At 40.7% G+C, this 18,208-nt stretch overlaps 1 protein-coding gene across 1 annotated transcript; it reads right to left on the bottom strand.

Moving 5' to 3' along the window:
* Positions 1–1,756: 1,756 nt before the first annotated feature.
* On the bottom strand, positions 1,757–16,223 carry LOC135469039 (uncharacterized). The gene is made up of 13 exons (XM_064747557.1): positions 15,653–16,223; positions 10,820–10,887; positions 9,878–10,010; positions 9,369–9,535; positions 9,001–9,074; positions 8,609–8,697; positions 8,173–8,402; positions 7,152–7,297; positions 6,720–6,863; positions 6,031–6,098; positions 5,132–5,422; positions 3,860–4,003; positions 1,757–2,103 (listed from the first exon to the last, which is right to left on the bottom strand). The coding sequence occupies exons 1-13, from the start codon at positions 15,959–15,961 to the stop codon at positions 1,963–1,965; spliced, it is 2,004 nt and encodes a 667-aa protein (XP_064603627.1). The 5' UTR covers positions 15,962–16,223; the 3' UTR covers positions 1,757–1,962.
* Between the last annotated feature and the right edge of the window lie 1,985 nt (positions 16,224–18,208).

Below are 18,208 nucleotides of genomic sequence, written 5' to 3'. Positions count from 1 at the left end.
TAGCCTAAACTTGGGCTAACCTGCGGCAAAGGAAAGAACGGATTGTCTTCAATGAGCATTAGTTTGACCCGCATGCAAGAACAACTACAACTGAATATCACTTAATTTTGTATTTTAGATTTACTTCAGTTACAATACATGTACAACTGAAATCATTTTGCCAAGATAAGATTTGTTGCATCCTCTCTGTTAATAGGTCAGCCGTGGTGCCGAAATTATCCTTCTCTCCAAGAAACTATTCATGAAGTATGCAGACGACAACACACGCCACCTGGTGAAGGAACATGTGAAGCGTTACCCAGGGGAGAGTACTATGCAGATGAATCTTCAGTCTGAGGTGGACTGGGATTTATACAAAGACAGAATCATACAGGGTTTTCTGAAGATGAAGAACCACGAAAAGACATTACTGCCTACTGTGTAAAGTACCAAATGAATTGGCGTGGCAGATACAACTGACATGCAGTCAAGCTGACCCTTGATCTATTAAAGGCTGTAAGATAATATTGAGGTCTTTTGGGGAAAAGGAAGGCCAAAACGATCTGAATAGTCCAATTGTGAATCGTCTACGATAGCTTCCTTTCAAGTAGGTGAAATACTATCAGTCTGGAGAAACTCCTTTGGATAATTCCGAGGTCCTTGCGCGCGAGTTTTAGCAAATGTATGTCAAATGTCAGCTTGTGTAAAACAGAATGCTTAAGCACGGTATAAGGAAATATACCAAAAACAGCTGAGCGTGATAACGCGATTTATTCGAGAAGAGCCTTCCTAGTTTTGTTATGAACAACAAGCTTGCTTTCTCCACAGTTCATTATTCACATTTTAGTATCAATAACATTTTGTTTATTTACAGACACGAGGTTTTTGTGGAATAAAACTTTTAAGATATTTGGAGATAAAATGACACAAATTTGTAAGTTAGTGAGTGAGTGCTTGAGGTTTTATGTCGTACTTAACAACTTTTCAGTCATATAAGGACGAAGGAGTCCTTAGAGCGTATGTAATGTGCCGCCTTGGACCAGGACGGATCTCCACCGCTTTTTTTCTTCGACTTACCGAAGGCAAGTCAGCCGCCCCGCCCGAGCCATTATACTGATACGGGTCAACCAGTCGTTGCACTATCCCTTCAATGCTGAACGCCAAGCGAGGAAGTTACCGCTTCCTCTTTTTTAAGGTCTTAGATGTGATCCGGTCCAAGATTGACCCAGTGCAGTCAACCAATGATACAAATGTAAATAAACTGTTGTTCCACGAAGGATACTTGATCTCTTTGGTGGCCTTAAGGTTAGAGAGTCCGCCTCGAAGTCGGGACTGGCCGAGGTACATAGCACGCCAGCAGGGCGCAATGACCCAGGAGCCTCTCACCAATGCGGTGGTCTTCCAGCAGCCTGCGGATGGTGGTCAGTTTACTCCAGACTCTGCCCGGTTTCCTCTCACCATAATGCTGGCTGACGTCGTATAAGTGAAATATTCTTGAGTACAGCGTAAAACACCAATCAAATAAATAAATAAAATAAATTGCAGTCGGGACCGCGGGACCGAGCAGCGGGATCAAACCCGAGTCGGGTCACACCAAAAACTTTAAAAACGGTACTTCCTGCTGCCTCGCTTGGCTCTCAACAGTTACAGCAAGGATACACGAAGGTATGGCCTCTGATAAATTAGTGATAATGTGGACAACCTACTTTTTTTAGGTGTTAATTTATTGAATCAATACCTGACCAATGTTATTTATCACATATAAGCATCACTTCCGAGTATCACGTTATGGAACAATCTGCCTAGATAAATAATAACAAAACAACACTTTCAGTCGGCGGGATCACGTGCATGATAAACAGAACATAATATTGTTTTTATCACCGGTTGACTGCTTGGTTGCAGGAAGGAGAACATAGTACCGAATGGAGCCAAAACTCTATTTTGCTTCAGCCAATCTCCTGCAACTGATGGGCGTACATATCAGTAGTACAGGCTCAGGGTATCCTGGACATGACGAGTAAACGCCAGATGGTCGTTGAGAGCCCTAGTCTTGTAAGCAATCCAGTCTTGTTTATTCTGTAATTTGCGTTTTAGATCTTCTTCTGTTGGGTAGGGTTGCATCTTTAAAGAAGAAAAAAGTAAATTCAGTGCACTGTCTGGAAAAAAATCACTGGAGCTTTGTCTCGACATGGAAAATTGCAAGACAAATATATATAGTGAGAAAATCACTTTCTATGAAAAGCTGACGCGTGTATCCATTTTATGATCAAAATTTAGTTATTAAAGGAGAAGACAACTTAAAAACATGACATTATAGGCTGACAAGAACATGTTTTTTCTATCTGGTGGTGCCTGCTGCATCATTTTGCGATTTTTCCTCGCCATACACGTGAAGCCTGAAAACGGCAAAGCTGGCATAAATCGCTGAGTCCATCGGGTCCTCCATATTTAACACCCTGTAATTTATGCTGGGGTGTGTTGTCTCTCAGCCAATGAGAGTCGTTAAAACTGCCGGCTTGTTCGTGTAAACTCAGCCCCCATCGTCAAGCGGAAAACAAACTGTACTGTTCGCTATCTTCTGGGAAGAAGAGTTCCACCGGAAATGTACGAACTGCACTTCGGCGGTTTCCGACGGCAATTCTCCTCCTAACAGAGAAGACTTCAGGACTAGTTCTTATGCAAAATGGAGTCGCCCACAGCGGATTTTGGCGCTGAGTTTATTTATAATTTATCAGCTTGAGGTACATATAAGAATTTTATTTATGGCATGAGCTGCGAGGAAATGCAAACACTTTTCAGTGGTATTTGATTGATATTTAAATTTTCTTCTCCTTTAAGGAACGTTTTCCGTTCGAAGTCTATGTACGCCCACCTTACATTCACCGGAAAGGCGGTGACAGAATCGTTTTGAACATAGACGATGTTTGAAGTTTATTGTAATTTCATTATGTATTCACCTTTTTCAATCAAAAGCCTGAAAAGGATATGAACTCTTCGATTCACGTTTATTTCTATCAATAAAATTTCTATAGTTCTATACGTTATGACTAGGTTAAATGCGCCACGAGAACACGTTTCACTAGGTGCATATATAGGTGAGAAAACACAATTCCCATTTACTGCCATGTTTGCTAAAAATATTTAAGAAGAAATATTGAAAGAAAATATCTAGGCCAAGTTTAGTTTTTATTTTCAAAAGGAATGAAACCCTAGAGACATAAAGAGGATCAAAATCCACGAGGTGTAATGTATGCCGGTTTTTTTGAAAAGGTCTAGAAGAGGGGAACTCCCTACTAATCTAAACCAATCTTGTTACGTCAGGAAAGCCCACACCCATGTCAAAGTCATGCAGAAAATTATCACTAATCTGCATGAAAAATGATCTATATATCTTTTCAACACTCAAGGCACCGCTTTTTTGATTGGGGAAAAGTCCCTAATAATTAGGAGTGGAAATGCGTCATTACCGTTCTGTGCAAGCCAGTTTGAATACTCTCAGACATACTTCTTACACCGCATGCGTAGCTCTCTGCGTTCGTTTTACATCACTGTGACCGCAATTTTTTTTAACAACGCAGAGGACACTTTGGGTCACGGTGGTGAGAAAGGAAGTGATGTCAGAAACCAATAAAATTGTCTCTCAACCTCTGGTTATAATAATACAATATACCTATGCATTCTGCATGTCTCACACGCAGTGTAATGGTAGCAGTTGAGTAAGGGGTATGACTATGAGACCGCCCTGATTTCTAGTCAATATGGTTGACCCGATTGACGTACGGGTATGTTGCTAGAAGAGGGGAGATAACAAGGGTCCAGGTGCTGGACTACCTAATTTCTCGACAGTATGGGTACAGAGGTTTTTGGAACAACTTACCGACAGTCGTAGCCTCTTCAGATCTACGTCTGTGAGATGCTGCATGAAGAACTTCCTGTTGATGAGGATGCACTCGGCACCGTCAGACACGAGACTCATACTGGTGGCTGGAGTCAGGGCGCTTAGTATGGGATGCTCCAGACCCTGTGGACAAATCTGACTGAGTTTATTGGCTGTAAGCTGTTGATAGAGGTCCAGCCATTTCAGATGATTAAGCCGTATTTGAATGCATTTATATGGAAACACCACAATGTTGGTGTTCCAAATAGATGAACATTCGATTTGGAAGTCAAAATAAACAATTGCAAGAATTTAATGGTTTGGAAATATATATGTTACGTTGGATGTCAAAAGTAAATAGGTATAGTTTTAATACTTTCAAAAAATCTCTCATCCTCATCAAACTGACGTACTTCTGACCTGCATAAAGCAGTAGTCGGGAAAATATCAGAATTATTGCTCTGCTGCGCCAGAATATTTTGAACAACTCAACTAGTTCAAATAAAATTGTGGACACAGAAATAAAGATGGTCTAGGACGCGGTGTTACGGTCAGAAATCCGGGTTAGGGTATTGCACCCAAACGCTGAATTCTTTACATATTAGTGTATGTGTATGATATGTCAAGATTGATATATTACATATGCCGGCTTATATACATTAGACCTCTCCAAATAAAGTTGCTATCCAAGATGGCGGTCACCAGGTCAAGGCCGGCTGAGCTCAGCGGCGTGATATATGATGTCGGGTATGCTGTCATTTTACTGGAACACCCAGAATGGACGTCAGGCGTGCCTAACACAACACAAATCCCTTGAAATGTCAAGGAAATCAAACCTGCAATATGAGCCTGATATGACATTTCTTACAAATGTCTTCAAATGAATAATAACCCACTTTTGTTGAAAAGCTACTGTTTGCATGAACAAGTGATAACGGCATGATATGAATAGTTTAACAGAATCGCATACAGCTGTCAAAGGGAATATAACACACAATGGAATTCCCATCCCTTACTTGTCGACATGATCCTTCAACACACCTCCGCTATTTACACTGTACTAAATGTGACTTGTTTAAATCCGGGCAAGTAAGTTTCCTTAATCCATGAAACTGGCCGCCGTCGTATAAGTACAGGTGTCGCAATCACCATTACCTGATAGATTTACTGGATTAGTACCTTAGGTCATTCTCAAGAATACTGTCTAATGTCATAGGACTAATATGAAAACTATGCCATATTTACACGATTTATAAGAAATATTTAACTTACGAAAACATCTTTGGGCCCCAATCTGGCGACTTGGACAAAAACAGAATTCGGTTCGGGGCATGCCGAGTTTGGGTTGCATTTCGGCTTCATTCGTGATTGATCGGTTGTCCTCGTGGCATTGGCGGAATTGTAGGGCATGGGACCTTCAGACTCCGGATCAAGGATGTCCGTACAGCTCACGCCACTGTTGTTATTCCCATTACCAGAGACATTTCTATCTATACTGGTGCTTGCCTCGATTGGATCACTCACTTCCTTGTCGGTGTGGTTTATTTCTTCTGAATCGGCTACCTTTAAAATGATTTGATTTGATTTAATTGTCATATAGCGCGATATTCAAGAAACCACCGATCTTTGGCAAGTGACTGACGAACTTTTCCACGTGTGGCGTATAGATATACATGTATAGTTGAGAAGCATTGAAGATGCGTAGACATCCGGTCATACGCGAAATTAGAGCAGCCTGAATCTCACCACACTGAGACCACAATAGTCACTTCACGGACGAATGTAGTTCTAGTTATTTTCTTGGCTTGCCATTTTTGATCTTTGATGAGTGTCGTTGTTCAGAGTAGGATTTGAAATAAACTGCAAGATGTGTTTTGGTGGTTATTACATTGGACGTATATGCACACTTGAAAATGGGGTACAAAGTCCGCGTCACGGTTGCCAATTAGCTGACACTTCCCTTGCGTTGGAGAACTTCTTGATAAGAAATCATCCATCGAGATATTTTTACCACTAATTTCTCACATGTCAGTCAACATCAGATCACGGGCTGTCAGATTCGGGAACTGCTTACAGCATCACTTGCCGGCTATAGATGCAGTACCAGAACTTTTGTCCGTGGACTTTTGACATTTACTTTTTATATTGTGGGTTAGCACAACCTCACTTACCGGCTCTGGGTGCACCCTCGAGTAGATCTTCGTCAACTTTTGTAGGTGCTCTTCTGAAGAAGTCTTTACTGAAATAAAATCCACATGCATATCTCATTTAGTTAGCTGATCTCACTGACTGATTATCGGGGTCGAGTATGCCCGTTGCTTTGATTAAACCTCCACGTTACCAGCAAAGTGATCTCAGTGGCTAATATATTTTTAAACTTTAAAGAATAAGTGACACAATATGATTAAAGGACCAAACCAAACTTTCCCTATGATGGCGAAGAACGCAATCAAATGTAGGCTGAAAATCGACACTTGGATGGTGTAATAGTGGAAACTCATATGGGAAACTTGCAAATCTGCAATCTTCGTACGTGTACATTATTGGTTTGGCGTTTGGCGTACTGTGATAAGGTCAAGTGCTGGCCAGTTTGGTGTTAGGGTTTAGTGTCATGTCTGGTATTTTTCCATGGTATTTCAGTGAGGCAACACAACAATGCTGGCGCTGTACCTGCCTGGACTCAGAACACGCTGTCGTGAAACAGCCGAACCAATGTTTAAACCAATGCTAAATCTTCGCAGAAAGAAACGCCCATAGGAAGATTTTGAAATTCCATGACAAAGAGAAACTTGGAATTCGACTATGAGCTTAGGGTCCATGACATCTCTAATAATACAAGGTATAAGACAAATACACTCACACTCGGTTTCACATCTAGCTCGGACACAAGGTAGTTTTCTCTTCGCCTCAGCCGTTCTCTTGCTCTTGCTGCTGCTACTGCTTGGTGTAGTAAGGTATGATGGTCCATGCTGGCCAGAGCTCGTTCGAGTCTTGGATGAGTGGTCTAGAACAAATCGATGGTGCAAACTGGCAGGTACAAAAAATATTTCTCTGGAATAGTCCTCGCTGGGCAGAAAAAACACGATAGCCCTGTTTCTGTTATCTACTTTGAGACGTCCTCCAATTAATATTATTACTACTGCGATGGATTTATATGATCATACTTGCACTGGACAACAATGGTGACTTTCCAAGTGACACTAGTACGGTGCAAAACAACAACGTATTATTATAAATAAATATACTGAAGAAAGGTTCCAACACAAGAAAGATTTTAAATCTGGGTACCTACTGGCGGATCCTGTCTTGTTCAATTTGCTTTTCCCGAAGAAATCCGACTTGGGAATGCGGAGTTCTTTAAGAACTTTACATGTCCCTGTCTTAATGATGTAAACCCAGTCTGAGAGAATGCTATCTCTGCATAATAGAACGCCTTTTCTGAAAAATGATAAAAACAACGTAGCAGTCTCTCTTGCCATTAAAGACAGTCACTGTGGTTAATCAATATCTATGTAAAAGGAGAGGAAAGCATAAAAATGATGCCAAAGTCAGATGAAAAGGTGTGAAAACTTATTTGGAAATATGGCCTTTAATATTTTTTTTATTTTTTCTTTCAGGAGGAAAGGACATTTCAAAATATTTTTGTGCGGTGGATATTTGTGACCACCTCTTGGCGTATATTGTCTTTGCATAGTAATGTTCTATATAAGGATGCGATGCACGTAGAATAAATTTATCTGAATGTAAATTCGTTGTCTATATCCAAATATATGCTTATAATATGAATTATTACAATATTTATGAACAGATTAAAAATATTAATATGATCAAAATCCAGCTTGAACACATTTGATAGCTGCAAAGACCCAATACTAGTGCCAATATATTTATTAAACATGTGCTACATCCTCATAAATAACATTGTTAGGTAAAGACTATCTATACCAAAAGTGGTTACAAATACGTACCATAAAATAATTATTTTCAAGTGTTTTTTAATCTTTAAAGAAAAGTCGAAAAAGTATTGAAGACCACATTTAGAACTATTTTTTGAAATTCTTTCTTCTGAACATTACGTATTTTTTTTTATGTTTTCTCCAGTTAATTTTACAATATTAGGCTGTGCATACAGAATCTCGAAAATAGTCCAAAAGAGTCCCCCTGATGTTAATAATCTTCTAGTATCAATTCGCGACCTATTTCGCAAACTTCACCATCCATGCGTAATCTGCAAAATCCCTCCGTAAACGATCCGATCGAGTTCGCTTGAATTTTGTATCTTTAATTTCGCTGCATGCCGAAAATGATCTTACCGGAAGAAAGTAAATAAGCATATTTTTGGATTGTCGTATGGAAGTTTCTCAATCGGCCATCCATAGAAGGTGTCTATGGATCTCAGATATTGGATGTGCTCAGGCTCTCGATTCTTCTCCACGTGCATGAATACATTAATAAAATCCTGCCGCCCAACAGCCAATAGTTCCACAGAATCTTTACACGTGACCGTGGCACTTCGCAATGCTCCGTGCATCAATGCCAATTCCTGAAGCAGAAAAAAAAAGACACAAAGACTTTTACGAAGATGTTTGATATTTGATCTTTGCATTTCTCATTGTTCATTTAGGTTTGTCACATGAACACATTCAAGCTCATATAAATGTCCACAGAATTAAATGAAATTCACATGTAAACGAGGATATGAGTTAAAGTGCATGTTGGTGCAGCTAAAGGCACACACCGCATACGTACCCCAAAACTTTTGCCCTTTTTTAGAAACGCCGCAGTTCTTACGCTTGATTCACCTGTTTGTTTATCCGTCTCCAGGATGGTCACAACAGCTGGTTGACAAATAAGGACAAAGTGAATAAAGCACGTAATATTTTTGTAATCTGGGCATAAGCAAAACTGTTGTCATCCTAATATTCAACAAACAACACTCTGGTGAAATTGACTAATGGAGGAAATATACGATTGAAATGTTTAACATCTACCGTTCTCGACATTGATCTCAGATAGTGTACACATACATGTACATATGAATCGGGAAGCAAAGCTATTCAAGCTTTAATCAGTGGTATAGTGATACGGTTGTGTTGGTTTATTTGAAATACTAAAAGGATGAAAAGTAGCTGGTTACTTACCCAAACCTGTTATAATTAAGTAGAAATTGTCGGCAAAGTGGCCTTGGCGAATGATGACGCGGTTCGCCTCGAAACTGAGAGAAAGTATATACATTAGAATTTGTCCGAATACTTCCATTTTCATTGCTGGCCGCACTTTATCAGGAAAGTGAACAAAAAAGACCGAGAAGCAAGACAAAAAACATATTAGATATACATGCACATTAAATCTGAGTCTATATATTCACAATTGTCATTTAAAACAAACTGATTGTAGGTCTATATTATACAGTCGTAAGTTAACTCTACTCCACGGGCACCAGAATTTCCATCCAAATTTGCTAACAAGAGGGCGGATTAGTTGCGGATAAATTATGATATATACTTACTGTTCATAAAACCCCACTCGCACCAGAGACTCCTGCATTTTGATGGGGAATTCGCTGAAAGCTTCCACTGATTGGTTGAGAGCTACCAACGCCACATGAAGCTGTTCCGCTGTCCGCTTTGAAGGTTCCATCGATAAAATCGCTTTGGCTTCAGAACTGAGTTGCAGCTGTTATGAACAATTACCAAATGAAAATTAGGAGTCAAACTCGAAAGTCACACAAAATGTTCCTACGTGGGGCGGGGTTGGCTTATTTCACTAGTTTTGGCCTTCCTATCTTTTCAGGTTTTTGATACAGAGCAATTTAAGAATGCCAAAATATTGTGGATCAACACAGGAGAATGATACGTATTATCACAGGCGGGATAAACACCCGTGAGAACTAGAGAATGTCGAACATATGCCACAGTAAATGTCACTGCTGTGGCTGTTATGTATCTAAAAATGGTGCATACTTTGAGGGGTGGATATTTTGTTAACTCGCAAATAGGTTAAACAGTCTTCACTGACCTCTCGTTTTGCTCTGTAGTCATCGGGGTCAAAAAGCAGTCCCCTTTCTGCCCGCGCGCGTTTGTTGATTTCCAAATCATTATGTATCTGGACCCACGAGACAGTGGACGGGGTAGTTATTTGACCAGTATGTCTGAAAAGAAATTTGACTAAAAGTTATAAACTTTTAACGAACCTTTTTTCTTTCGAGGACGAGAGCGCAGAGATAAGTATGTTCTTTCTTTGATTGGTCATACAATATAAACCATGTTACTACACGACTTGTATACAGGTTCACATGCATGGAGCAGAGGCTTGGTTTATTCACTGCCATATACTCTAGAATTTTTAACTTATTAATATATGATGGTCGCCAGGTTTATGGGTGGAGAAAACCCGTATGGCCACAGTAAACCACCGCCCTTTGGCAGGTACAAACATCCTGACTTAAGGTCGCGGTCAGATCAGCCAGGACTGGATTCGACCTGACCAGTACAGAGCTTTGAATAAATAGTTGCTCGCGAATGACTAATTATAAGGCAATTACAAGAATCAGGGTATAAAGTTAGGTGAAAGAGTTAGCGTCATATATATTTTGTACAGCGGATCGAAGGCAAACCCAGATGTGCATACACCTGTCGTCAACTTTTCAAACTGTCTGTAACAGCCAGATCAATCTGCACAACCAATGTCGAACTATTAAGGCGGCCATAATACTATATCAAAGAAATAGACCTAAAATTCGAAATTCCATTATAATACATTGTTTATATGTTCTGCAGTGATCAAATTCTGATCATAAATGTGTCTCTGCATGACAGTTAGGAATCCAGCCTTTAGAAGTATGCCTTTGAACACGTAAGTGTATGTTCCAAGTTTGTATCTTGTGAGATGAGCCTCGGAATTATACACGATTGAATCCTAAATAAGATAGCTGTAATGTTGTAATGATCACATATTTACCTGCTCCTGTCTGTGGCTCGGAGGAGTACCTGCACACTTTTCACTGCGCGCCGGAACCGAACCAGGGGCTGGAATGTATAAGAAAGAGTAATAAGAGAACAAAATTAGTTGAACAGTCCTATGCTGAGCCTTTTTCTGATATGTGAAAACTATTACATGCAAAATATGTAAATAAATTAATGGTGATTAATGTGCAAATCTTGTTAAAATGTTAAAATCTTTCATTGTCGACTAGAAAGTTTAAAACCAAAATTCGAACTTCACTATCCTGTTTCTCCTTCTCTGCCTGGTTTTCTCCCTCCATATTCCAGGCCATATGTTACAATAAAACCCCCCCATATTTATAATAATAAATAATGCAATCTTATAACTACCTGAATGACATCACAAAAAACTCCATAAATATTCTGTGTACGTGTAACAGGCTATTAACGCTATCATGAGGTATTCTACGTCTGATTCTATATCTGATTCGAACATTTAATTCCATGTGGCCATCGCTAAAACAGATGTCCTGTATAAATTATCAGCATAAGTCGTCCAACGGTAACAATATTGTGACACTCTAAAGTGACAGCTGAACATCTTTTTCTATTCTCTCACCGTTTGAACATCCATGCTACAATAAAAGAGAATGACCCATATGTCGTCTCCAGGCAGAGATTTCGTGAAGGCTTGCAGCAAGTTATTTCCATGTGGTATACCGAGGATAATACATTTATACAATAAATCTATACCTATGAACTGCAGCACGTTGTGGACTGTCATTCGAGTCACGATTCTTACCGGAATCAGCCGAGAACCTGTGTGGCGTTCGTAAGGGGCTAAATATTGAGCATATATTAATGTTGACTTCACGGAGTGCCATGGCATTGAAAGCATGTTAACAAAAGCTTAACGAAATTAATTTCCACTCTGCCTCGCGTAAACAGCTGGATTCAGTAGAGGAAGTTTGTTCAGTTGGCCTATAGTAGATGTGCCCGAGTTAATATTTAACCCGTCAATACACTTGTAACGAGAATACAGCTTATCCACCCGGAGTTGGAGGGTGGGGGGGGGGGGGGTGAGAGGTTGACTTAGTCGGGCATGGTTTGGTTTCAGTAAGGTTTACATAGAAGGAAAGAAGAGAAAAACTTGACGTTTGGAAAACCAATAACGGTATTGATCAGCGACTTTTGACCATTGAACGGGCTTGTCCCTGAAGCCTGGCAATCCTGTTGTTAGCAGCTGACTGTGAAATGACCTGCTCAGTCATTGTTGCATTTCGTGCCCATTCGCCTCGCACTTAGTCGACAGACAAAAGATTTGCCTGGCAGGTCGACTCACCGGCTTATAATACTACACAGCACAGCCTTGATGGCATACAACAACATTGGTAATTGGCCCAATCAAACATACAGGGAAAGCCTTCCCTATTAAGTATGCTAATAAACAGTGGCTTAATGAGTTAAATTTCATTACTTACATAATCCCAATAGGACAAGAGGAAGGCGGGTGTGTGTGCGTTAACAGAAAGGACCCCGGTTGCGGGAGCAGGATCTGTGTTAGTTGGTACCGAATTTATAACCGTGCTTACGAGAACAGTCGCCATGAAGGTGTCCCTTTAGACACTTTAGACAAGTATAATGATATGGAATATCCAGTTCGCAATGTTTGCTGTATACAATTAATGTTGTACATGACAGATTTGACCCAAGATATGGCATACTTCATGTTTTTGACTTAACAATGAAAACTATTACCTGATTCGATATAGGTAAGTTCCTCCCAAATTAATTTTTATTTTAAATTTTGTACTTCGGGAGTTTGTGATGCGAATTATATTAATAAAATTGGTCTTTGTATATTTGAATTTGGCCCTACCGAAGTATGTTTTTGAATCTTCCACCGGTTTTTCAATGGTTTCCTTTTACATAATCATGTAGACTTGCTTATAAAACGACAAATATTCATGTGATGAGTTTTACAAGAATTCTCTGATTCTTAGGTAACAGTCAAAGTGTGAATATATTATTTGCCATGTGGGCTAGTGTTCTTGTCTGTGTCAAACTTTCTAACATTCAATGAACTCACCTCAAAACCTGGCTCTACATCCGGGATCTTCGGATAGACTATATCGCGGTAATTTGTGGGTAGCTTTATAGCATGAGATTTGAAACCAGAAAAGGATTCTCTGCGCCGCTTGATGGAGCGACTCCTCCTATCGGAAGTAGAAGGTGATAAGAAGACTGGTTCGTCCTCCGCTGAGCTGGGTTCTCTACTGGGTGTGCGGGACGATTCAGGAGAATAATAGGAACCTGTCACGGAGCCCCAAGACCTGGGGGACGGGCTCCTTTGCCTAGTAGACCACACTCTCTCAAACGGTACTTCTAAACTCGTATGGTGATGAATCTGCCTGGAGTCAGGAGTACTATGACGGCTGCCTGAACTGCTTCTCTTACTGGAGACAGAAGAGCCCCGTGATCGTCGTGTAGGGGTGCTTTGCCGACTGCTGAATGCTGAACTTGAGGCGTTCCGCAACGGCGAAGAACGGCGACTGCTTCTCCAACTGTACTGGCGTTGGAAAGCGAAGCTGACTGGAGAGGCATGGCAACTCATCGGAGACAAATAAGGGCTTCTATGTGGGGAAATACTACGGCTTCTCTGACGGGAGTTTTGGCGACTCCTCAGTGTAGATGTACGATGACCTCTCACTGGGGAAGTATGGGGACTTTTCAGGGGGGACGAACGATAGTTTCTCATTGGGGAAGCATGAGGACTTCTCATTGGGGATGTACGATAGTTTTTCACTGGGGAAGCATGAGAATTTCTCATCGGGGATGTACGATGATGTCTCTTTGGGGATGTACCCTGGTTTTTTGTCGGTGATGTGCCATGTTTTCTCGGCGAGGAAATATGAGGACTTCTCATTGGGTATGTAGGATGGTTTCTGATCGGGGATGTACGATGATTTCTCGTCGGGAAAGCATATGGACATCTGGTGGTGGAGGATGGGTGGCTTCTTACAGGAGAAGTGTTACGGCTTTTTAATGGAGAATGGTGACGGTCCCTAGGGGGAGAACCATGGGATCTACAAGAGGAAACATGGATGCTGTCTGCTGGTGAAATCTTATGGTCAGAAATAGATTTATTCTGCTGGCTTTTTAGAGAGGCACCATGAGCACCTGCTTTTCGTGACTGAAAAGTCGTGTTTCCTAGATTTTGATTGCTGTCCCCTTCTGAGCTACTGGAAACTCCCCAGGCTTGTCGACGAAGGTGGTCTGTCTCTGCATAGTTGTCAATCCCTTTAGTTTGATCTTCAAATAGAGTTTCCTCCTCGTTTATTGAAACGTTGTGGCTACTTTTTAAAAATTCATGAAGTTTTTTGTCTCGGGAACCTGGGCGGGAAAAGATCGCAGGTGTATTACCTGGTTTGGAAATGTCCACAGCATATTCCGCCTGTCTGGATTCGTCGTCGTCGCCTGTGGAATTGGGCTCTCGTTGGGTTTCACTCACTTCCCTGGACTCTGGGATTTGACCGACTTTGTCAATTCGAATAGCGGGTCTCGAAAATCGTTTCTTACGCCTTGCAGACGGCGGTGTAGAAGTGGAAATGTTCTTGTATATAGGCGTTGAAGACTTTTGCTTCTCCCACGCATGAAGAACAGTCTTTCTGTCCTCTATCTGGTCTTGGGATTCTGATGTAATGATGACGCCATGTTTATCCGTTCGGTTGTGATCTGCGGTATCGTCTGCTCTTGACAGAACGTCACTGGGAATGCATCCGACTGTTTGACTTCGAAGGAGAGTTTTTGACTGCTTTTTCACCGGCGATTCCGTTACCGTTTTGCAAGACATAACCCTCTGTTTACGACGCCGGTATGCTTTACTCTTTAGCCTAAGCCATTTAGCTACAGTCAATGGAACCGACATGACGTGAGACATGTCTTGAGCAAATCCTTTGATGGACTACCATCTCCCACTATGGTAGTCCAACTACTCTGAGTATAGCAGTACTGTAAAGATCGTTAGGAATTTTGCATGCCTAAATGACTCTCCAAGATAGCAACAGGAAGGGAATCTATTTGGCTCGACAACACCGAGCTGCCTATTGAGTTTCATTGCATCGGGTTGCTTTTGAAAGACTCTCTTGTTCATTATTCATACACGAAAAATGTTTCTCCATAAGCAGCACCGTATAAATATTTTCTAATGTATTCTTGTCGGAAACGAAACCATTTGTCATATTCATATTCAAGTTAGTTCACTATTTGAAGTAGCGCCACATGTGCAATTTCAAACCATTTAACTTATGTCTAAACATGTATTTTAGGCATGGATTTCCACACACACACATGTTGTTTCACTGGTCAACTTCCTAGCGTCAGCATGAGCTTAAAGGAGTAATCCATGTCAGCACTGGATAGCTCTCGAGTTCAAATCTTGGTTATGACAAATTTTTATTCTTATTTATAAACGAGATATTCATATCATAGGTTAGACATAGTATGATAACATACTTATTTTGCCAATACGAGAAAAACTGATATGAATGGTGTTTCACTTCATACTCACTTTTACTCATAAGGTCTGTGGGAGAGGATACCCCATCTGACAAACCCACTGACTAACAGGCGCAACCATACTGGCGGAAGCTGGATTCGAGCCTGAGACCTTTATTATAAAATGGCGATTCGAACAATTAGCTCACTCGGCTCGTAATAACACAAACAGATATTCATGTATAATATATAAAAAGGTATAGCCTGTATTTTGTGTATATTTCAGGGTGTTTTTTTTGTTTTGTTTTGTTTTGTTTTGTTTTGGTCTGGAAACATGAGAGGTAATAGTTACCTTCACAGCACCGCTTTTAATCCGCTCTCTTTTCCATTCACTTATTATTTCAACTTTGGATTTCTCCCGAGGCACTGGTTTGGAGATTTCTTCGTACAGTTTTAGCTGTTTCGTGAAGTCTTCGTATGACAGTCCGTCATCTTCGACACTCAAAAATCGACCTTCCAGTCTTTTGATCAAAGGGGAGGTAACTTTTCCCTGCTGGGTTCCCGGGCCATAGATATGAGTTGGCACCCGTGTTTTGAAGAATGAAGGTTGTCTCACTGGCTGAGGCAGTAGGCTGGTTAGCTCCGGTATGGTTAACTCCATTTTATATCAAAGCTGCAGACGACAGAAATAGTCCTATAATTCACGACATTCCACTGTTGGATTCACTCATGCGTGTTTACCGTTGGGTTTCCGTCAATGCTGACACGAATTCTGCTTCTTCTCTCTTGCCTTCCAGCTGTCGATTTTGACAGAAGCTCGGTTCCATCTTTCCTTAATTTTGCAACTGGTAGATGTTAGTCTTAATAACGCGACATATGGTCTCGCCAAACAGCCAGCCAAAGATTTGTTTCTCGTCTATGGTTACCTGATATTCCGGTTGCTTAGCTGACCAACTATCCAGCGACCAGAGTATAGGCTATCCAGGAACATGGACAAAACTCGTAGATACATGAGAATCCTTGCTTGTAGGCGAATTGCTGTTGATATGTTCACACTGCTGTTCGTGTACTGGATTTGTTGGTTGTCACTGGACAGACAAGATAGAAGCTATTCCGAGATGGCTTACCTATAAGTCTTTAACTCCACTACCCGGGCTATATATACATAGTAATGGTAAGCCACAGCTTACACGCGGGACAAGAGCTTTGATATGTGCCCAGTCTGCCACAACGGCAACTTTCTAAACGGCAGACAAAGTTGTTCTCCACGCATCACTGAACGCATGCAGTCTCGCTTTGATCACTGACAGTATTTGACAGAAGAAGAAAACAACGCGCAAAACACTTAAGTGAGCAAAGAGAAAAATACACTATTACTTTCGCCTGTCAAACAAAGCTATGTAAGCAAAGTGAGAATTTTTTTTGTCAGGCAAGTTATTGACACTGACTTCGGTAAGGCGAAATTTAATATCTCCTTTTCTATCACTCAACGACAGTGACGTTTTAAATTCAATACAAACCCCACTAGCCTTATCAGCTCGTATTAGACATCTGTATACACTGACTGCATGGCCGATAGAGCGAAGGTATAACAACACTGCTTAAATCAAGTATACAACCTTCACTTGGGCAATGCGGTCGTAGAAAATGTGATACGGAAACCTAAGGAAGCCCATGTTGACAATAATTTGAAGAAGGTCCCTTCCCTATGTATATTGCTTGAGTAGGATTCCGTAAAACGGTCTGGTTGGCAGATCGTCACGGGACTGCTGTCATACAACGTGGCCTACAAGTTCGATACCTATTAGACAGAGATTTGTGTTTATACTGGTTTGATAACCCATGTTTGAACAAGGGGTCGTGGGGTAAACCCGAAAAACACGCCAGGTCTACACAGTTTATTACCTATAGACTCAAGAGCCATAAATCACAAGGAAGCCAATATCTACACTCAAATCAAACTGTTAAAAAATTAAGGTCATGAAGTTTAATAGCTAATGATTTATGTGTTTGCAGTGACGGTGACAAACCATACCTCCAAAAATGAGACAAGGCCATCATGCAATGTCCGCACTGCCCTTTCGAGTGCACGTGCAGTTCAAATTGTACAGTGGATGTTTTGATTTTCTCATTATTAACAGGACGTGTTAGGTGATGTACATGAACTTACATAACATATGTCAGGGGTGGGGGTGGGGGTGGGGGGATGAGAGGGTTTTTCAACGCCTTGACGTTTCAATTTTAGGCGAGCGCCTGACTTTCTATGCTTCAGCAAAATCATAGAAGCCTACACTCAAACAGTAAATGTGTAATGTTTTGTCTACATTTGTTTATCTCGTGATGCAAACGCATATGTGTGTACATATAGTTTTGTTCACATCTAAAGTGTAGATACTACAAAACAGTTTACAACAATAAAACTAAACAACTTACTACTGATGCAAGTAAAAAAAGAGAAAAAAAATGACAGCTGATTGAATGACTGGATGTAAATTAAGAGGAAATTCTTTCACGGAAAGGGCAAGTTAAATACGCTTCTTTTCATCTATACCGTTGTGTGCAGTTTCTTAATGATAGGCAATGTCATTCCCAGAATTCAAGGTAATGACACACAAGTTTGGTTTTGCGATGTTGAGTGTTTTGGTGTTATCACCTGTGTTCAACGAAGACTCTGTCGCATATAAGTGGGATTACTGTTGCTAGGTGTGAAGTCCTTATCTATTGAGTGCATTGTCTGTCATTCTACTCAAATGTGCTCTCCCATAACGTGCCACTAGAACGCCATTAGCACCAAATTAAGTGCTTCTAAAGCCAGGGGTAATAAGGTATACCCAGTATATAATTATCTGTGGAACCATTGCATTTAAATGACACATAGATAGAATTGCATAACATACTGCATAGGTCC

The sequence above is a fragment of the Liolophura sinensis genome, chromosome 6 (genome assembly GCF_032854445.1).
Source record: "Liolophura sinensis isolate JHLJ2023 chromosome 6, CUHK_Ljap_v2, whole genome shotgun sequence".
NCBI lineage: Eukaryota > Metazoa > Mollusca > Polyplacophora > Chitonida > Chitonidae > Liolophura > Liolophura sinensis.
The sequence above is the reverse complement of the archived record's forward strand: the minus strand, read 5'-3'. Positions and strand labels throughout refer to the sequence as shown.

Coding starts and splice junctions, on each gene's coding strand:
- LOC135469039 (XM_064747557.1), bottom strand. CDS start 15,961: ATGGAGTTAACCATACCGGAGCTAACCAGCCTACTGCCTCAGCCAGTG. Junction 9,075..9,368: donor CGAGTGGGGTTTTATGAACA/GTAAGTATATAT, acceptor ACTTTCTCTCAG/TTTCGAGGCGAACCGCGTCA. Junction 4,004..5,131: donor TGGGGCCCAAAGATGTTTTC/GTAAGTTAAATA, acceptor ATTTGTCCACAG/GGTCTGGAGCATCCCATACT.